At 56.4% G+C, this 18,085-nt stretch overlaps 1 protein-coding gene across 13 annotated transcripts in view; it reads left to right on the plus strand.

The window, feature by feature from the left end:
* The window catches only part of DNM1 (dynamin 1), a 45,212-nt gene extending 28,715 nt beyond the window's left edge, over positions 1-16,497 (plus strand). For 2 of the 13 annotated variants that reach the window (XM_032865977.1, XM_032865974.1), the window contains exons 12-23: positions 1,782-1,852; positions 2,047-2,098; positions 2,304-2,315; positions 4,869-4,982; positions 8,828-8,937; positions 9,578-9,689; positions 10,129-10,140; positions 10,494-10,664; positions 11,729-11,970; positions 12,338-12,553; positions 14,639-14,675; positions 16,214-16,497. In XM_032865977.1, the coding sequence (XP_032721868.1) occupies positions 1,782-1,852; positions 2,047-2,098; positions 2,304-2,315; positions 4,869-4,982; positions 8,828-8,937; positions 9,578-9,689; positions 10,129-10,140; positions 10,494-10,664; positions 11,729-11,970; positions 12,338-12,553; positions 14,639-14,660 (1,134 nt within the window). In that variant the 3' untranslated portion in view covers positions 14,661-14,675; positions 16,214-16,497. Of the gene's footprint in view, positions 1-1,781; positions 1,853-2,046; positions 2,099-2,303; positions 2,316-4,868; positions 4,983-8,827; positions 8,938-9,577; positions 9,690-10,128; positions 10,141-10,493; positions 10,665-11,728; positions 11,971-12,337; positions 12,554-14,638; positions 14,676-15,539 lie in introns of all 13 variants that reach the window. The other 11 variants (XM_032865968.1, XM_032865967.1, XM_032865970.1 and 8 more) reach the window with 8 other exon arrangements.
* Positions 16,498-18,085: the final 1,588 nt, after the last annotated feature.

The raw sequence follows: 18,085 nt of genomic DNA on the forward strand, positions 1-18,085 counted from the left end.
TCTGTACCCACGCCCTGGCTCCCAATTCCTAACCTCCATACTAACACGCCCCTTCTCCATGACGGTGCTCTCCCCCAGTCGTTCACAACTTTGTTCGCATGTTGTGTTTTTGAATCCTCATTGATCTCTTCAATTACAAAAGTGATAAATAATAAAATATTCAATCGGTATAAAAGTAATTAAATTACAGGTAAAGTGTTCCTTCATTCACTCTTCCCTGCCCCTGGTTCCTCCCACAAAATAACCATTATTAACAGCTTGGTATGTTCCCTTCAAGGCCCAAGCATTTTGTTTTAAGATCTTACTTATTGGGATGCCTGGGGGACTCAGTCGGTTAAGCATCTGCCTTCTGCTCAGATCATGATCTCAGGGTCCTGGATTTGAGCCCCACATTGGACTCCCTGCTCAGTGAGGGGTATGCTTGTTCCTCTACCCTTCCCCCACCTCTTGCACTCTCTCTCTTAAATAAATAAGATCTTTTGAAAAAAGGTTAAAAAATAATTAAAAAATCCAAAAAAGATCCTGCCATATATTTTCCACTTTAAAAAAAAATATCTTATTTATTTATTTGAGAGAGAGAGCAAGCAAGAGCACAAGTAAGGGGCAGGGGCACAGGAAGAGGGACAAACAGACTCCCTACTCAATGGGGAGCCAGACCAGGAGCTCCATCCCAGGACCCTGGGATCATGACGTGAGCTGAAGTTAGCCACTTAACCAACTGAGCCAACCAGGCGCCCCTCGGCATTTTTTCCCGAGACATATACACATTCCAGTTTCCACCTTAATCTCCAATAACCGCAGTCCCGCTGTGTGTCTTGCCTTTTTTCTCTAAAGATAATTGTAGTAGCTAACATCTGTTGAGCACCCATTACATGTCAGATATGTGAGCTGCCTCATTTCATCATGACTTCGCCGCTCCTAGGTTGCAGAGCATTTCATCTGCAGAACTGGAGGCTCAGTGAGCACAGGTGTATTATGGGGAGCAGTGGGGCTTGGGTCTAAACCCGGCGGTGTGCATCGGGAATGTTCCTCTGGTCACAGCTCAGTTACAAATCCCACCACTCTTCCTCATTTGCAAAGGGAATCTTCCAGTGCCGGAACCTAGAAATTGTCCTCATTCTTTTGAATGTTGTAGAATGCTTTATTGTTCAGAGGATACCATAATTTATTTCACCTTCTGATGGCCATTAGCTTGTTTCCAGTTTTTCTCCACTACAAACTACACCACACTGAACATATATCTTTGCTCACTTGGATGAGTTTATCTATGAGACCTACAATACATATTATATATACAGTTCTAGCAGTGAGTATGTGCATTTTAATATTGTTAAATGTTGCCCAATAACCCTCCAAGATGGTGGCCCTGATTTGCACTTCCACCAACAGTATATGAAAATCCATCTTCCCACAATCATGGCCACCCTGGTCATTACCAATATTTACTTTTAATTTGATAGGTTATAAAAGGCTGTCATTGTTTTAATTTAGATTTCATTATTAATGAGGGTGAACATTTTTTATATATCCTTATATATTATATGTATTTTCTCTATGGATTACCCATTCGTGTTCTCTGGCTAATTTGATTTGTGTGGCATGTCTCTTTCCTTTATTGACTTGTAGGAACTCTTTATTTATTATGGATCCCATTATTGAAGGCTTGGTTGATTTATTATGGGTTCTATATGTGCTATAAGTATGTTTCTTCCAGCCCTTCGTGCATTTTAAAACCCTGCCATTTTTTTCCCCCTTGCCTGCCAACATGTGTATCTTCGAAGGTCATGCTTCTCATCGACATTGAGCTGGCATACATGAACACCAATCATGAGGACTTCATAGGCTTTGCCAAGTGAGTGCCCCCTAGGCAGAGAAGGCGACACCTCCTCTGTGTGTGTGTGTGTGTGTGTGTGTGTGTTTGTGTGTGTGTGTAGGACCCAGGCCTGCTAGGTTAACCCTCTGGGTCCAGTGCCCACTAAGCAGTGGCACTGAAGTTAGGCCTCTTGAGAGAAGAAATCCCGAGACCCTTCCCCCTCTCCCTGTCAGTGCTCAGCAGAGGAGCAACCAGATGAACAAGAAGAAGGCTTCAGGGAACCAGGTGAGTGAACCCCAGTGCCCCAGCCGGAGGGATGGAGGGTGCCGGATGGACGCCAAGCTCTGAGAGCCCCCTCCCCCGAGGGGAAGGGTCCCACGGGGGCCAGGGAGCCTGTCAGCTGCCAGCCACAAGCCTCCCACTCTGCCTCAGTAACCCTCTCTCCTCTCTCCCGATGCTTCTCGTGGTTGCTATGGTTACCTCTTTGCAGGATGAGATTCTGGTGAGTACCAGGACTGGGGCTCTTGGCTTATGTAGTGAAGGGGAGGAGGGGGCCCATTTGTAGTGGGGAGCACAGGGGGCAGAAGGGCACTCTTTGGCTTGAGCTGCTTGCACACATCAGCACGTGGTGTCCACATGTGCTCGCAGTCCAGAGGTGAGGCCCAGTCATTCACAGAGTCCCATCAACCTGCCCATCAGCACGCATGAGCTTAGCACCTACTTCAGGCAGAGGTAGACCGTATGGGCTGGGTGGGTGAAAATGGCTGGCAGAGGCACTCAGTAGGTCCTCCTCAGATATCTGTTGGATGGATGGTTGGATGGATGGATGGATGGATGGATGGATGGATGGATGGATGGTAGGTAACCATCTCTACCGGAGAGTTGAGTAAAGAGATGAATGAATGTCAAGAGAGAAGTCCCTCCTCACCCATTCTCTCCTTCTGATCTCTGTTGAAAACACCACTTCTCCCCCCACATGAGCCATTGTCTGGAATTTTCCAGAGGCCACAGTTTCTTTATAACAATCTAGGTGTTTGTGTGACTATTGGCTTCATACCTATTTCTTTCTCAAACCCCATGAGGGGAAGGACTGGGTCTCTCTTGTCCGTCAGCAAATTCTCTGCCCTACAGGCCAGTGCCTGGCACATAGTAGGTGCTCAGTAGAACGAAGGCATTAATGAGTGTGATATCCCAGGGCAATTCAGTTCAGCAAACACTCGGTGGTGCCTATACTGGGCTGGCCCCCAGACAGGGGTCAGATTCCAGCCCTGCCCCCTGGGGACCTGAGTCTGCGGTCAGGACCCAGGCAGGGTGGGGGTTGGAGGGGTAGAGGTTCCTGGTGCAGGGGCTCTAGAAGGGTTTTTTGTTTTTTGTTTTTTTAAGATTTTATTTATTTATTTCACAGACAGAGATCACAAGTAGGCAGAGAGGCAGGCAGAGAGAGAGAGAAGCAGGCCCCCCCGCAGAGCAGAGAGCCCAATGCAGGGCTCAATCCCAGGACTCTGGGATCATGACCTGAGCCAAAGGCAGAGGATTCAACCCACTGAGCCACCCAGGCGCCCCTCTAGAAGGGGTTTTGGCAGAGCTGGAGGCAGCCAAGGGAGGGCAAAGGCTGCAAGTCAGAGCAGGGAGTAGCTGACAAGGTCTGCTGATCAGATCTTGGGGTGCCAGGCCATGGTATTTGGACTGAGTTCCAAAGACAGTGACAAGACATTGAAGGGATCCTCACCAGACCTGGACAGAATAAGAGAGGCACCACGAGGCACCTGGCTGTCGTGTTTCTGTGAATGGCAAAGGCAGCTGCTCAGCTTCTGATCCACTGTCGCTTGGGTTCTCTGCAAGGTCTGGGGGAGGTCAGAGGGTCAAGGAGGGCTCCAGGGGGGCTTCAAGGGTCTCCGAAGCAGGCCTGACTGCAGACGACATTCCTGCCAGCCCCAGGTTCCTTGTCCTCAGCTCTTCTCTGGATGCTCAGAGGAGCCAGGGAGGTCGGGGCTGGGGGAGGGAGCTCTTTCTCTATGACCCACCCCGGGGGTCTAGTCAGTGGCCTTGCCCTTGGAGCAGAATCTACAGGCCCTGTCTTTGGTGGTGGCTCAGGATGGTCTTGGGGACAGCTGCTTCCTGCTGTGGAAACAGATCTTTGCCTGTTACTCTGGGCTCCCCAGGGAGGAAGGGGCCTGTTCCATTCATGCTCAGCTCTTTACCCTGCTCCCACTCCCTACCACCCCACTCCTGTCCCTGCCTTGGGGCCAAAGACCCCTAGAACCCCACTACCATAGCACATGCCACAAATATTTATTGATTGATTGCTTACTGTCTGCCAAGCACACTGCAAGGTGCTGGGATATACCAGTGAGCAAGAGAGTTCATAATTTAACAAGACCAGCTGATATCAGCAGATAATCTCTCTCTCTCTCTCTCTCACACACACACACACACACACACACGCGCGCGCGCACAATTTTGAAATCTCACCCATTGTCATAGAAGAAGACTTAAGGGAGTTATAAAAGACTGCAAGACTATAATGGGGGTCCAGACATACTGGGGGCCAAGGAGGGCCTGCCTGAGAATGGGACTTCTGAGCTGATACCCAGAAGGTGAAGAGGAATTTGGCAGACCAACAGGAGGGAAGTGCTTTCTAGGCAGAGACAGCAGCAGCACGTATAAAATGCCTGAGGTCAGGAACAAGTCTTAGAATAAGGTGAATCTTAAGCTGGAAAGACATTCAGTGTTGTCTTGCCCAGTTGGTTCCCTAAACTCTGCTTGCACACTTTTAGAGGTGGAGAGCTTATCCCCTACCAAGGCTACCAGTCCCCTCCTCAGATGGCTCTGTCAGAAGGCTGTTTATCCTGAGCTGACCTCCGCCTTTCTCCATCTTCCAGTCCGTTCCCTTGTGGTTCAAACCACAGCAGGTCTGACCCACACCCTCCCTGCCCAGCCAGGCCTCCTAGAGCTAGAGGAGGGGTGGGATTTGGAGTGGCTTTCTTTGCCTATCCCATTGTCCACAGGGAGTCCTGGCCTCTGCCCACTGACCTCCTGCCCTCTCACCCCCCAGGTCATCCGGAAGGGCTGGCTGACCATCAATAATATTGGCATCATGAAGGGAGGCTCCAAGGAGTACTGGTTTGTGCTGACCGCTGAGAATCTGTCCTGGTACAAGGACGATGAGGTGAGTAAAGGGCCACTGGTCATCAAGGGCTTAGGCTGGGGCCAGAGTCAAGCTCAGACACTACCAAGGGCTTGGAGACCCTTGGGCAGAAGTGGGCGGCAAGGATCAGGCGCAGGCAATCCTCGGAGTCCGTCTAGGCTGGACAGAGAGGGTGGCTTGGCAGTAGCGGGGGGCCTGGGACTGAGTGCCCTGGAGAGGGTGGACAGGGGTGCTGGGCACCCCTCCCTGACCCCGCCAGCCCTGTGGCCTTCCTGTTTTCCTGCTCCAGGGTGTGCCGCCTCCCCCGTGGCCCCGCAGGCCTATGACACACACACATCCAGCTGCCAGACACCCTGTTAACCCCGGCACCCCAGTCCCCCAGACCCCAGCGGTGCAAGGGAGGTGCCCCAGGTGCCTCCAGGCTGAGGGGCCCGGACTGCTGGGGCCCTGCAGAGACTCCACACCAAAACCTTCCCTGCCCACAGGGGCACGCAGAAACCTTGCCAACTTCCCTCCCTCACTGCCGGTCTCCTTTAAGAATGAGTCTATTTGGCTTCCACATCTGGATTCCAGAGGTGACCAGAGAGAATAGGGAGGGCTTGGGGTGTGTGTGTGGGGAGGGGACTTGTGGTAATGAACTCCAGCTGGCCACAGAGTGGGGGAGGGGACCTTCTTCCTGAGGAAGCTTTCGGAGGAGAGGGCGCTCTCAGTGGGGAAGTGGGGCTGGGGTGGGGGCTGTGATTTTGGTCTCTGAGCTCCCTCCCTGATCCCTGCCCCCTCCAAGTCGCCCTGGGCAAGCCCCCCCTTCCCCATCTTGGGCTGGGCCCTCCGTTGTCACTGGCTGGGACGCCAAGCCATCTGGACCTCATTACCCCAACCCTGGCCTCTCCCTGAGCATGGGGCCCCTGGAAGGGATGGAGTGTGAGGTGGTGTGACGTGGGTGGGGGGGTCGCTTCCTGCTCTGTTGCTCAGGCGGGCTGTCTAGACCCCTCGTGGGCTGGGGGTGCTGACTGCTGGGCCCAGAACTCCTGGTCCTCTTATGTCGCAAGGTCCTCATGTGTTGGGCCAGGGGACAGTGTGGCCTGGGGCTGGGGGCTTCGCTGCCCGGGAATGTATCCAAGAGGGGCCCCGTTCTTGGGTGGCGGGGTCTTTTTGAGCTTCGTGTGTACATTGGGGTGAGGTCGTGTGTGGGGTGCAGTGGGGGTGGGCAGTGAGGGCCAGGAGGTGGGGTGTGTGAGGCTCATGGATGCTGTGTGGGGGCGTTGGAGGAGTATTTGGGGTATAAGCATCTAGGTGTGGTCAGAAGATTGCGCGTGCCTGGGCCCTGTGTGGAAGGGAGGGTGTATGGATGTGCTCAGGATGGAAGGACGGGAGCAAGCCGGTGTTCCCTGGTGAGGGTGTGTGTGTGTGCGCACACGTGTGTGCCCCTGGGATGTGCAAGTGTGCTGGGGGCATGAGTGTGTGGCTTGAGTTTGGGTGTGAGAATGTATATGCCTGAGTTGTCGGGGTGTGCATGTCGAGTTGTTGAGTGTGTGTGCGCGTGTGTGTGTGTGTGTGTGTGTGTGTGAGATGTGAGTGGATTTTTGCACTAGACCAGCTTGTGGACATGGAGGTGGTCTGGCCTGCAGAGAGAATGGTCTGTCCCCCTCTCTCCCCAGCCACCAGCCCTCTGGTCTTTGGGACTTGGGTGGCCCTCTGGGCAGACAGGCAGCTGCCCGTATCCCCAGTCCTCATTTGCCCCCCTTCTTCTCAGGCTCCCTCCGCCACCCATCAGCACCCCCTTCCCGTCTCACAGCAGGGTGCCCCCTTTCCCCTGCACCTCCTCCCAGCACTCCCTTTGCGCGCCCCCACCCACCCACCAGCTCCCTGCCCCGTCTCCCGGTTCCGGTTCTGGGATGGTGGGTGGGGGTCGGTCCAGCTCTCCAGCGGCGGCGCCGAGGGTCTAACCCAGCCCAGCCTAACCAATGTGCAGACTACTGTACAATTTGGGAGTCCTGAACAGATAGTCTAAACACTGGGTAGACGGAGTGGAGGTGTCCTCTGGTGCATCCAGGCAGCGGTGTCTGTCCGTCGGGTGGGAGCTTCAGCCCCCTGTCCTGGAGATCCAAGGCCCCCAGCCCCAGCCCAGCCAGCCCGTGGTCCCCTCTCTGCTCCCGACTCCCCTTCTGCCTCCTTTGACGTGGCAGGGGTGAGCGGGAGCTTCGGCTGGGAAGGAGGGGCCTGGGGAGGGGGCCGGCCAGCAGGAAGGGAGGGGTGGGGGGAGGAGGCCGCTCCTACCTAGAGTCCAACCCCAGAGCGCAGGGCGGGTGGTGACGGGGCCTCCCTCGAACGCTTCCAGATGTTCTCTGGCCGCGTGTGCAACTTCCTCCTCTCCTCCCCCAGCCGCCCTCTGGGGCTCCCGGCCACCCGCCTGGCATAAAGAGGGCTTTATGTGGCCGGATGGGCCAGGCGGGTGTGGGGGGCAGAAGGAGGTGGGCAGGATGGCGCCAGGACCGGGGAGCAGCGGCCTCCTCAAGCCAGCAAACCCCCGCCCCCTCTCCCCAGCCCAACCTGAGATCCTGGATGAGCTTTATGCCCAAGACTTGAGTCCCTGAAATCTACACAGGCACCCCTCGACCACAGCACAGGTCCTGGGGTGTGGGCGTGCAGGGTACCAGTAGCAGAAACCCTTCTCCTCCCAGAGCCCCATCCAAGTGTGCATGCAGGCCTGGCTCCCATGTGCCCATCCAAGATACACAGATACATGTTTACAGCATGACCAGAGAAAACAGGACCAATACGTAAAAGAAAGGGGGCCTGGAACAAAGAAAATATGGGGAGGGTGAGCCAAAATATATGCCAAACTTTCTAGGGAGTGAGCTGTCTAGTTTGGCCTTATTGCTTCTTATGATAATGAGTTCCCTGTCACTGGGGGTGTGCAAATGGCAGGGGAGCCATTCCTTGTCTGAGACAGGCATGTCTGTCCTCCCAGACGACTACAGATAAATTAAACGTGTTTGACGCATGCAACAAACCATCTGCGTATAACCACGTGTGCCCACAGTGTGCCCCCAGGCACGCTCCATACAAACACAGATGTTTACAGTGGTCACACACACCTATGAGAGTGGGCACGCATCCACCTTGACACACAAACATGCTCACAAGGACCCATGGCCATGCTGGGTATCTCCTTGGGCACACATGCGCACACACACACCTGGGCAACACAGACGGGCACACATACACAAGGGTGACAGGTCCATGCTCCGGCGGGCGTGTGTTTGCACAAGCACACAACTGCATACATGTTGCACACACAGACATACCATCTCCAGGCTTGTGCTGTGCCCCTGATTGCTAACACATGGACGGCGGGGGGCGGGTGGTGTGGGCTGAGCCAGCCCTTTGAAGCTGCTGGAGCTGGTGGGCCCCCCTCACTGTCTCCACAGTCAGGAAATGAAGTCAGCAGCTTAGCCAAAGCAGGTCTCGTTGGCCATGCCAGGGGCGAGAGAGGCTTGAGTGTGAAGTCCCTGCCGGGGGCTGGCCTGGATGGTATCCAGGGCTTGCTTGGGTGGAACTGGGAGCCCCCCTCAGTCTCGCCACCCTGCACTCTTGGGCTCTGGCACGTATGCAGAGGTGGTGGGAATGGCTTGAATGCCGTTGGGAACGAGAGGCGCCCGGCAGGCCCCAGGCTCCATGGCCAGGCTTTCTTCAGACAGCACCCATGCCGTGCATGGCACACAGGTGCCCCCGAAGCCCAGGGCCACTCTGGGCCCCCACAGCCCCAGCCTGCCCCGCCCCACTACATGGAAAACCCTCTTAGGTTGTGAGGAGTAGCAGGGAGCAGTGCTGACCTCGCCCATCACTCCCACCTCTCTCCACAGGAGAAAGAGAAGAAATACATGCTCTCCGTGGACAACCTGAAGCTACGGGACGTGGAGAAAGGGTTCATGTCAAGCAAGCACATCTTTGCCCTCTTTAACACTGAGCAGAGGTGGGTCCCCAGACTTCAAGCCCCCAACCACCCTCAGAAAGGACAGGGACCTGCCCCGAGCCCCATGGCAAGTCATTCCTTTGACAAATATTTAGTTGATCACTGGGTGAGCACCTGCTGTGCCAGGCCTGGGGATCAAAGAAGAACCCTTCAGGCCTGGTCCCCTTCTTGCTACTCAGTGTCCAGTCGGGTCGGTAACAGTACCGGGCCTCTTCCCTCCTAGGCCAGGGCTGTCTCCTGCGGGCTTCCCCTTACTCGAGATGAGGGATCAGTAGAGCTTCCGTCAGAGAGGTCCCCAGGAAGGCAGGGGGAGCCAATGGGTACTGCATGGTCAGGGGTGCCCCTCTTATGAGGGCTCATCCCCCCACTTTTTAGTCCCTTTCTAATAGAACATTTGACTGCTAATTTCACTGAATCCTCACAATGACCCAGGGAAGCAGGAGCCGTTTTATTAACCTATCTTCCAGGCGAGGAAACTGAATCTTGGAAGGAGAGGGGACTTGCCCAGGGTCACACAGCTGGGAAATGAGAAAGCCAGGCCTGGACCCCAGGCGTGATGCCTCCAATCTGTGCATGCCCTTAACCACCTGCATGAACGGGTTTCGCGCCTTCTCCCCTCCCCGCCTGCCCCATCCTGCAGGAATGTCTACAAGGATTATCGGCAGCTGGAGCTGGCCTGTGAGACACAGGAGGAGGTGGACAGCTGGAAGGCCTCCTTCCTGAGGGCTGGCGTGTATCCTGAGCGTGTTGGGGTGAGTGTTGGGGTGGCAGGGACAAGTGACTTCCCATAGGAGCCCTGGGTCACTATCCTCAGGAATGTCATGTCATGGTTCTGAACGCTTCTGGGGCTCAGAAAGAGCATGGCTCCTCCCCTTACCTGCACTGGCGTGGGATCAGAGTGAAGCCTTCCTCCCGTCCTCCAAAGCCGGTTTTTCGTGACCCTCTGCCATAGATGGCACTTCCTGCATCCCCTTCGTATCGCGGTGGCTTTTTGTGGCTACCTTCACTTTCCTCCTCTCTTTTACCATGGCTATGTCTACAGTTGCCCTAAGGTTGGGGTAGAGTGCCCTGGGTTCACTTGCCTTTTCCTTTCTGTGTGTGTCTGCTTCGGCTGTGCTTGCTGGTGGCGGCGGTGGTGGCGGTGCCAATGCCGGTGTCATGACCTCTATGGCTTTGGTGTGGGCCTCCCAGGACAAAGAGAAAGTGAGTGTCCCCCTCCCTCGCCCTCTACCAGGTGTCTCCAGCCTGGCAGCAGCTCTGGCCAGCTCTTTAGCATCAGGAATTGACCCTGGAAAGTCTTTCCTAATTGATGGACTGGGAAACTGAGGCAAATTCTAGGCACTGGACTGAGAGCCAAGATAAGGCTGAATGAGGGTTTGGGATCCTAAGAGGCACTGGGGTGGGTAGAGTGCAGACGCAGTATGTTTGGGGGAGCTGGTGTTTGTTCTCTGTAAGGCAGTGTTCCAGGCACCCTTGGAGGGGCCGAGACCCTGGGTGTGCCTGGAACCTGGCTGCGAGGGCCCCACCACCCTGATGCCCTCTCTTCTCAACGGCAGGCCAGCGAGACTGAGGAGAACGGCTCAGACAGTTTCATGCACTCCATGGACCCGCAGCTAGAGCGGCAGGTGGAGACCATCCGGAACCTGGTGGACTCATACATGGCCATTGTGAACAAGACTGTACGGGACCTCATGCCGAAGACCATCATGCATCTCATGATCAACAATGTAGGTGCAAACCCTTCATGACCGTGGGTGCTCTCTGGGGACCAGGGAGGCAGTGGCCAGGCTGGCCTGGGGGAGGCACAGCCAGTCCCTGGGGATCGGGTCTTTCGAGATAGATATAGGTCCACACCAGAGCTGTCCAAAAGAAATATAATGTGAGCTTTGTACATTATATTGTAGAGTCACATACCCAAGTTGCTCCAAACATGCTTAAATGTTTCCCAGAAGGAACCAGGAATCACATCTTTAGGGAACCCCCAGACCATGTTTTGAAATGCATGCCCTGCAGAATGGCTTAATGAAAAAGCCTGGCCCCCAGAGAATTAAAACGGTGCTTGAGTCCTGGTTTTGCCACAAATTCTGTTTGACTTTCAGTAAACCACCCTCTCTGAGCCTGTTTCCCTATATGTAAAAATATGGATAATAATAGAGTTGAGAAGTAAAGCATATATAAAGCAGAACAACATGGTGCCTGGCACATAGTAGGTGCTCAGCGTACGTTTGTAGCAAATAAGTGAGACATTTTATGCCTATGGCATAAAAACCTCAGCGCCTCTCCATGAATATCCAGGACCAGGGCCAGGTAGCACCACGGAGAATAAGGAACATATTAACCCACCGCCTACACAGAGACACATTTCACCCAATCCAGGCAGGCACCACCTGACACCTGTTACTCAAGGGCTCAGAAAATTTTAAACTGTCATCTACCTTACTTCGGTCCCCTGGAGTGCACAAGTCCTTGGCAAAGGTGTAACTAACTACCCCATTTTATAGATAGGGAAACTGAGGCTGAGACAAAGCTGAGTAACTAGGTGTCCTCATTGCATGATAGGCCCCGAGTGCCTTCCCATATCTATGACCTTGGACAGGTCACTTTTCCTCTCTGGACCAACTGAGAAAAGGGGAAGGAGGGAGGCGGGGAAGCGGGGTGAGATGCCCGAGTTCAGGTGGTGGCAAGGCCAGGACCCAGGGAGCTCCCAGCCCAGCGTGCGGTCCTCGCGAGGGGCGGCCAGAGCGGTACAGGTGTCAGGTCCCAGCCCGTCCTTCTCTTCGCGTGCCCGCAGACGAAGGAATTCATCTTCTCGGAGCTGCTGGCCAACCTGTACTCATGCGGGGACCAGAACACGCTGATGGAGGAGTCGGCGGAGCAGGCGCAGCGGCGCGACGAGATGCTGCGCATGTACCACGCACTGAAGGAGGCGCTCAGCATCATCGGCGATATCAACACGACCACTGTCAGCACGCCCATGCCCCCGCCTGTGGACGACTCCTGGCTGCAGGTGCAGAGCGTACCGGCCGGACGCAGGTACCAGGGCCGGCCCCCACGGCCCCAAAGCCCCCCAGCCCGGGGCCCGCGGGAGGAGGGCCGGGACCGGGCAGTGGCGCGCCCGCGTCACCGGAACGGCTCCCACCTGGAGCAGGGGGCGGGGCTTAGAGATGGGCGGGGCTTGTTGCGGGGCGGGGCTTGCCGTGAAGCGCTGGCTGCGGGGCTGGGTGGAGCTGGAACTTTGGATCCACCGGAGGCGGGGCTTAAACTCCGGGAGCAAGTAGGAGGCTGTGGGGCGGGGCTTCCGCGCATGGGCGTGGCCGGCGCTGGGCTGGGGCGGGGCCTCAGGGTGGGGCGGGGCAGCTCATCTCTCCCCTCCTTGTCTTCCGCGCCCTGTCGCACGCAGGTCACCCACGTCCAGCCCCACGCCGCAGCGCCGAGCCCCCGCCGTGCCCCCAGCCCGGCCCGGGTCGCGGGGCCCTGCTCCTGGGCCTCCGCCTGCTGGGTCCGCCCTGGGGGGAGCGCCCCCCGTGCCCTCCAGGCCGGGGGCTTCCCCTGACCCCTTCGGCCCTCCCCCCCAGGTGCCCTCGCGCCCCAACCGCGCCCCGCCCGGGGTCCCCAGGTGAGTAGGGGCTGAATACGGTGGGAGAGACCACCGGGCGGGCGTAGCTGGGAGGGAGGTGTGGCCAGAACCGGCCCTCTCCTCCAGGGCGCTCCGACGTGGGTGCAGGAGCCACGGGACGAGTGGCCGAGGGCTTGCGGAGCCTGCCCCCAGGGAGCGCTGAGTCCCGGAGGTGGTCCTTTCTGGGGAGGGGGCCGTGGGACTCATCCCACCTGCCCCCTTCTTTCCAGCACTTGCATGGCGCTTCCCTTCCTTTTCCTTCCTCTCTCCCACACGTTGCATTCCTCCTCTTTTCTCCTGGCTCTCCTCTTTCTCCATTCTGTTCTCAATTCCTCTCTCCCAGCCCCTTGTGACCTACCTCAGGTCTGGGGAACTTTGAACCCAGATCCTCTCCAGATGTGGAGTTTTTCCACTTACATGCAGGGCTACTCTGAGTCCTGACTCTTTGAGCTGTCCCAGGGGGTGCCTGGCCTCTGGCCCACAGGAACAGAGGCCAGGGTCTGACTGACCAGCAAGGTGTGTGATGTGTGTGTGGGCGTGCACACGAGTGTGAGTGTAAGAATGGCATCCAGGCACGGACTAAGATACAGAGCAGCTGGGAAGGGGCCTGGAAGCCATGAGGCAGTCTAATGGCTTTCTTCTATGGCTCTGCCTCTGGCCCTGCCTGGCCTGGACCAACATGGTGGGTGCTGGGCAGGAGTGGGTGAAGCCTGCCCCATTCCCAGAGATTTCCAAGGAAAAGGCTTCTGCTTCCTCCCCTGGATTTGCCTCTTGATTCATGACCCTTTTTCAAGGAAGCTCATTCTGATATCTCAGTCCCTGTTTCCACTGGCCACGTCCCTTGAGGAAGAACACATCAGACCAGTAGCATCTACTTGTGTTTCCAGATGGCTGGAGGGGTAGGGCCTAGCCTTCGTGTGTCTAGCCTCCATGAACCCCAAAGGAAGCCGAGATGGGACTTGCTTCCACGGAGATCTGATGACCAAAGCAGATGGGGTAAAGCAGGCAGCAGGGTATTGGTCAAGAGCACGGGATTGGAGTCCAGAAGTTCTGGTTCATCCTAGGCTTTAGGCAAGTCACTTTCCCTTCCTGGCCCTCAGTTTCCCTCCTACCACATGGTATTTAACATTCTGCCTTTCTCCCAGGGCTGGTGTGAGGATCAAGGGAGACAGTGACTATAGAGAAGCCGCATGAATTGCAAATGTGGCCATAGGAATGCTTTGCTAACTTCCCTCGTGAGTTCAGATTCTTAAGGGTATTTGACATGCCCAGGTCTGCGCTGAGGGGTGACATATGGGAAGAGGAAGATTTGGCGCCTGCTCTAACTCCAGTCTTGGTAACACACGAGAAACACTTGGCAAGTCCCGGCCCTGCCTTGGGGAAGAGAACAGTCTGGGAAGCTTCAAGACAGATTGACCCGGGGGAGGACTGGGGGCTGATGGAAATAAGACTCAGGTGATGAGGAGTCAGGGACATCTGGCTACGGAGCGGCGGTATGGTGCGGGCGAAGGGTTGGCATGGGATGCATTGAGGAGAGCAGCTGGCCAAAGAAGAGCGAAGATAGGAGGAGGAAGAATAAGAAGAGGTTGCTCTGGGTACGGTGGGGCAGGCTGCAGAACCTTAAAAGGTCAAGAAGAGTTTATCTCAATGCTGTGGGGACTAGGCAGCCATGGAAGGTTCTTGGGCAGAGAGATGGCCACTGGACCCTAAGAAAGCAAGCCCTGTCTCTTATGGGAACGTTGCAGGGGGCCCTCTGAGCACGAGTGTGCAGGGAGCTGGTGCAAATGCCTCCTGTGTATGGGCGAGCTTCTGTGTTGTGACTCAGCCCACGCGTGTGCTTCAGTGTGCCGAGTGGTTGCATGCCCCAGATCCGTGCTGCACGCGCCGGCCAGTGAGGGTGCTGGGCCGCGGGAGGTGGAGGTGTGTGCGTGCTCGTGGGCATGTGTGTCAGCGTGTGCATGCGGGGCCGTGGGGCCTCCCAGCATGTGTGTGCACGCCCGGGCGTGTGCGTGTGCGTGGCCCCGCCCCCAGGCCTGCCACCTCCGTGTGTGTGAACTGCCATGTTGATTTCGTGCTGTCTTTCAGAATCACTATCAGTGACCCCTGAGGAGCGTCAGCCACGGTAGGTGCACACACGCCTCTCTGCCCGCTGCATGAACGGTGTGTCTGCCCCCCGCTGCACCAGCTCCATACTGGGGGGCACACCTGGGACCTCAGAGCCAGGCTCCCCTCCCTCTCCCTTCTGCAGCTCCAGACTTATTCTTTCCTCTTTCTGTCCTCGCTGCCAGCTGGCTCTCTCACCTCCCTCACAGCGAGCCTCGGGACTCAGTGCCACTCACCTCCATGGCTGAGCCTGGGGAGCTCTTGGGACAGGCTCCGCGCCCAAGCTGGCAGTCACGGGTGCTCTCGGGAGCCATCAGAGAGGGCAGAGAGCTCATGGTTGATGGTGTAGAACCAGGGAATTTGGAGGGGCTTGTGCGTGGGTCGGACTTAGCCAGCCAGAGGCCTTGGAACTTTGTCCTGGGGGTCCCACACTCGCTCCCCAATCGGAGCTGTGCTGTTGGGGCAGGGCAGAGGAGAGCACGGCCGCACCTCCTCTCTCGTGCCAGCCGATGAGCAGCCATCGGGGGCGAAGGCTCTGGTTGGTTGCTGCTTTCTGAAAGCTGGAGGGCCCTGGGCACAGCTCACAGGTGAGGCAGGGTCACACAGGCCGTCTCCCTCTCTCCTTGGTGTTGTCATGAAGGCATGACAAACAACAGTGTCCTCGGCCCCAGGTGAAGCACCAAAGCTAGCCCACAGGCTCGTGGGCCCGGGGCCTGGTGCTCCTGGGGTGACCTATGCTTTTCGGCCAAGGGGACCACAGTGTCCGCCGACCTAGGCAAATCAGCTTCTCTGAGTCCCACTCTGGCTGGGCTGCATAGTCACCCAGTGACCCACCTGCCACTCTGTCCCTGCTGCTGACTCTTGCCCTTCTGCTTTTCCCCAGCAGGAAGGGCCCAGCCTCACCTACGCGACCTGTGGTCCCCCGACCAGCTGAGGCTCCCCTCTTAGACTTATAAGCCTGTGGCCGCTGGCATCCGGCTTACCTGACCTCCCTGCCTCCCCAGGGTCCTTTCTGAGGACTCTGGGTTTTCTGCCCACCCAGAGGGGCCTCCAGTGCTCCCTCCAGCCATCCTTTTAGCTTTGCCCTCCTGGTTCAAACAGTGTTCTTTCTCCTCCTGTCTCCCTCCGTGAGGACTGGTGGCTGTGGCCTGGGGCTCGCGACCCCACACTCGGAGGCTAGGGATGGCTCCGGGCCAGTACGTTGGAAGACAGGTGGGGTGGGGGTAGAGGGAAGGCAGGGGGCGCCGAGCATGTGCCTGGAGCTGTGGGTGCACTGCCTGGTGGTGTATGAGAGACCAGCGTGCGTGGCAGGGGGAGCGCCGCCCCGGCCTCCCCCCACTCCCAAGACCCCTGGGAAGCTGTGGCCCCCACCCACCTCCAGGTCCTCCTGCCTTCCCTTTCTCTCTCTTCCATTCCAGAGCCCTCGTCCACACCCTCAGCTTCATCTTCTCCCCCTACCTCCCCACCCCCCCGCCCCACCGGGCTTGGCTGCCCTTGCCTTACCACTTCTCTCCCTCCTTCTCTCCGTTCTCTCTTTGCTTTCTCTCCAACTGCCAGCCGATCGGGTCAGGCAAGTCCATCCCGTCCTGAGAGCCCCAGGCCCCCCTTCGACCTCTAACCAGATCCCTCTATTCCTCGGAGACCTCCCTTTCCAAGCCTGCCTGGACGGCTGTTCTGTGACTTAACAGTGGCTCCCCAGCCCCAAAGCCTCCCCCTTCATCTGTGACTTAGTCTGTTGTAGTGGTGAGCTGACACATCCAGGCGTGATGATGTGGTGAAAACTTGTACCCCTCTGTGGTATTGCTCCTACCCCAATCTATAAATAACTATAAATACTCATATATATATATATACACACACACACACACACACACACACACACACGGCTGCCACAGCCTCTCCTCTAGTGTTGGCAATCAATCATCATGCTGTCTGTGAGGAGTCTTGTGGCCTAACCACCAGGGAACACTGTCACCCTGACGTCCCCCTCTCCAAGGTGTGCCACCTCTGATGAGCCTCCCTGTTACGACCCGCCTGTGGACAGCCACTTTTCCGTCCCTCCCCCGCCCAAGCCCGGGGGTGCTGTCCTGAGGCTGTGTGGCTCTCTACCACCGGTCTTGCTGTCTCTTGGCTGAGAATAAAACCCATTTCTGGATGATGGGAAGCTGCCCTCTGTTGGTTTATGTTCTTTGTGGAGTTCAGGGGAAGGGGAAGGCTTAAACACTGGGACACAGGGGTGGGGAAGGGCCCAGCCTTTGCTAGCATGCTGTAAGGAGTGGCGAAAAAAGGTCCCATCCTTTGCAAGCCCTATTGGGAAAGCCCCTGGCAGGGCGGGGGATGGGGGTTGCGGTTCAAGGGTTCTCATCCCGGGAAGCCAGCTCTGCCCACTGCAGGGAAGGGGCACCAACTCAGCCTGGAGGAAGGGGGCACTGGCACACACTGTGGATGGACAGGACCACAGGCCAGCAGAGAGGCAGGGTGATGGGACAGAAACTACCTGAACTGGAAGGCACCACTCTTGCGTGCTGGGAAGGGCCTCTGGGATCCCCCAGACCTCCCCCAGCAGCATGGGGGTGAGACAGGCCTGGCCCATCTCTAACAGCTCCACTCAGCCTCAGACACGCTGGGGCTTCACACAATCCGGAAGCCTGCCCTCTGCTGGCAGGATCTGCTCCCTGTCCTGTGCCCAACGGGCACACCCCAGCACCTGGTGGCCAGGGACTGGAAACAGGCACACACAAGGCGAAGCAGTATGGCTAAATCCGTTTATTTATTCCGAAATAAAAAGCAAACAGGAGTCGAATCACCTGGGCTAAACCCCATCCCCGCCTCCTTATGGTCTTCCTTTGTCCTGTTATGCTATTAATAAATAAGTTTCCCCATTTCCTGGATACTGTTAACCTCTGCCCATTTGTCAGCTCCAACCTCTATGATACAGGGGGTGTTGGGTCCCCAGAATATACAAAATATTACACAAGTACAGTATAATACACTGAGGAGGGAGCCCACCCCACCACCAGCTTAGGGCTTTGCCTGGACTGAGAGAGGCCCGGGAGAGTGCTGCCCGGTCGTCTAGCTGGACTGGGGGGGACTTGTGCCCCAAAGTGCCTCTGAATAGAGGATGCGTGAGCCCCTCTGAATGAGGACTGCTTGGTGGGGATGAGGTGGTCACCAGGTAACCCCTGCTCCCCAAGAGAGGGAGCCTCCTAAATAAACTTTAACTTACTGAACCTCTGGCTCTGTGTTTTTCTGGAACCACGAAGAGTCCAGATATAAAGATATAGCTGTTGCCTCGGTGGCAAAGGGGGTCTGCACCTATTTCTCCCCATTAGGAGGCTTTTTTTTCTTTTTTATTCTTTTTTTTCATTTTTCTTTTTTATTCTTTTTTTTTTTTAAGGGGGCTTTTCATACCTATAAATAAACTATTCA

This window comes from Lontra canadensis, unplaced genomic scaffold, assembly GCF_010015895.1.
Source record: "Lontra canadensis isolate GAN:19392208 unplaced genomic scaffold, GSC_riverotter_1.0 scaffold30, whole genome shotgun sequence".
Classification (NCBI taxonomy): Eukaryota; Metazoa; Chordata; class Mammalia; order Carnivora; family Mustelidae; genus Lontra; species Lontra canadensis.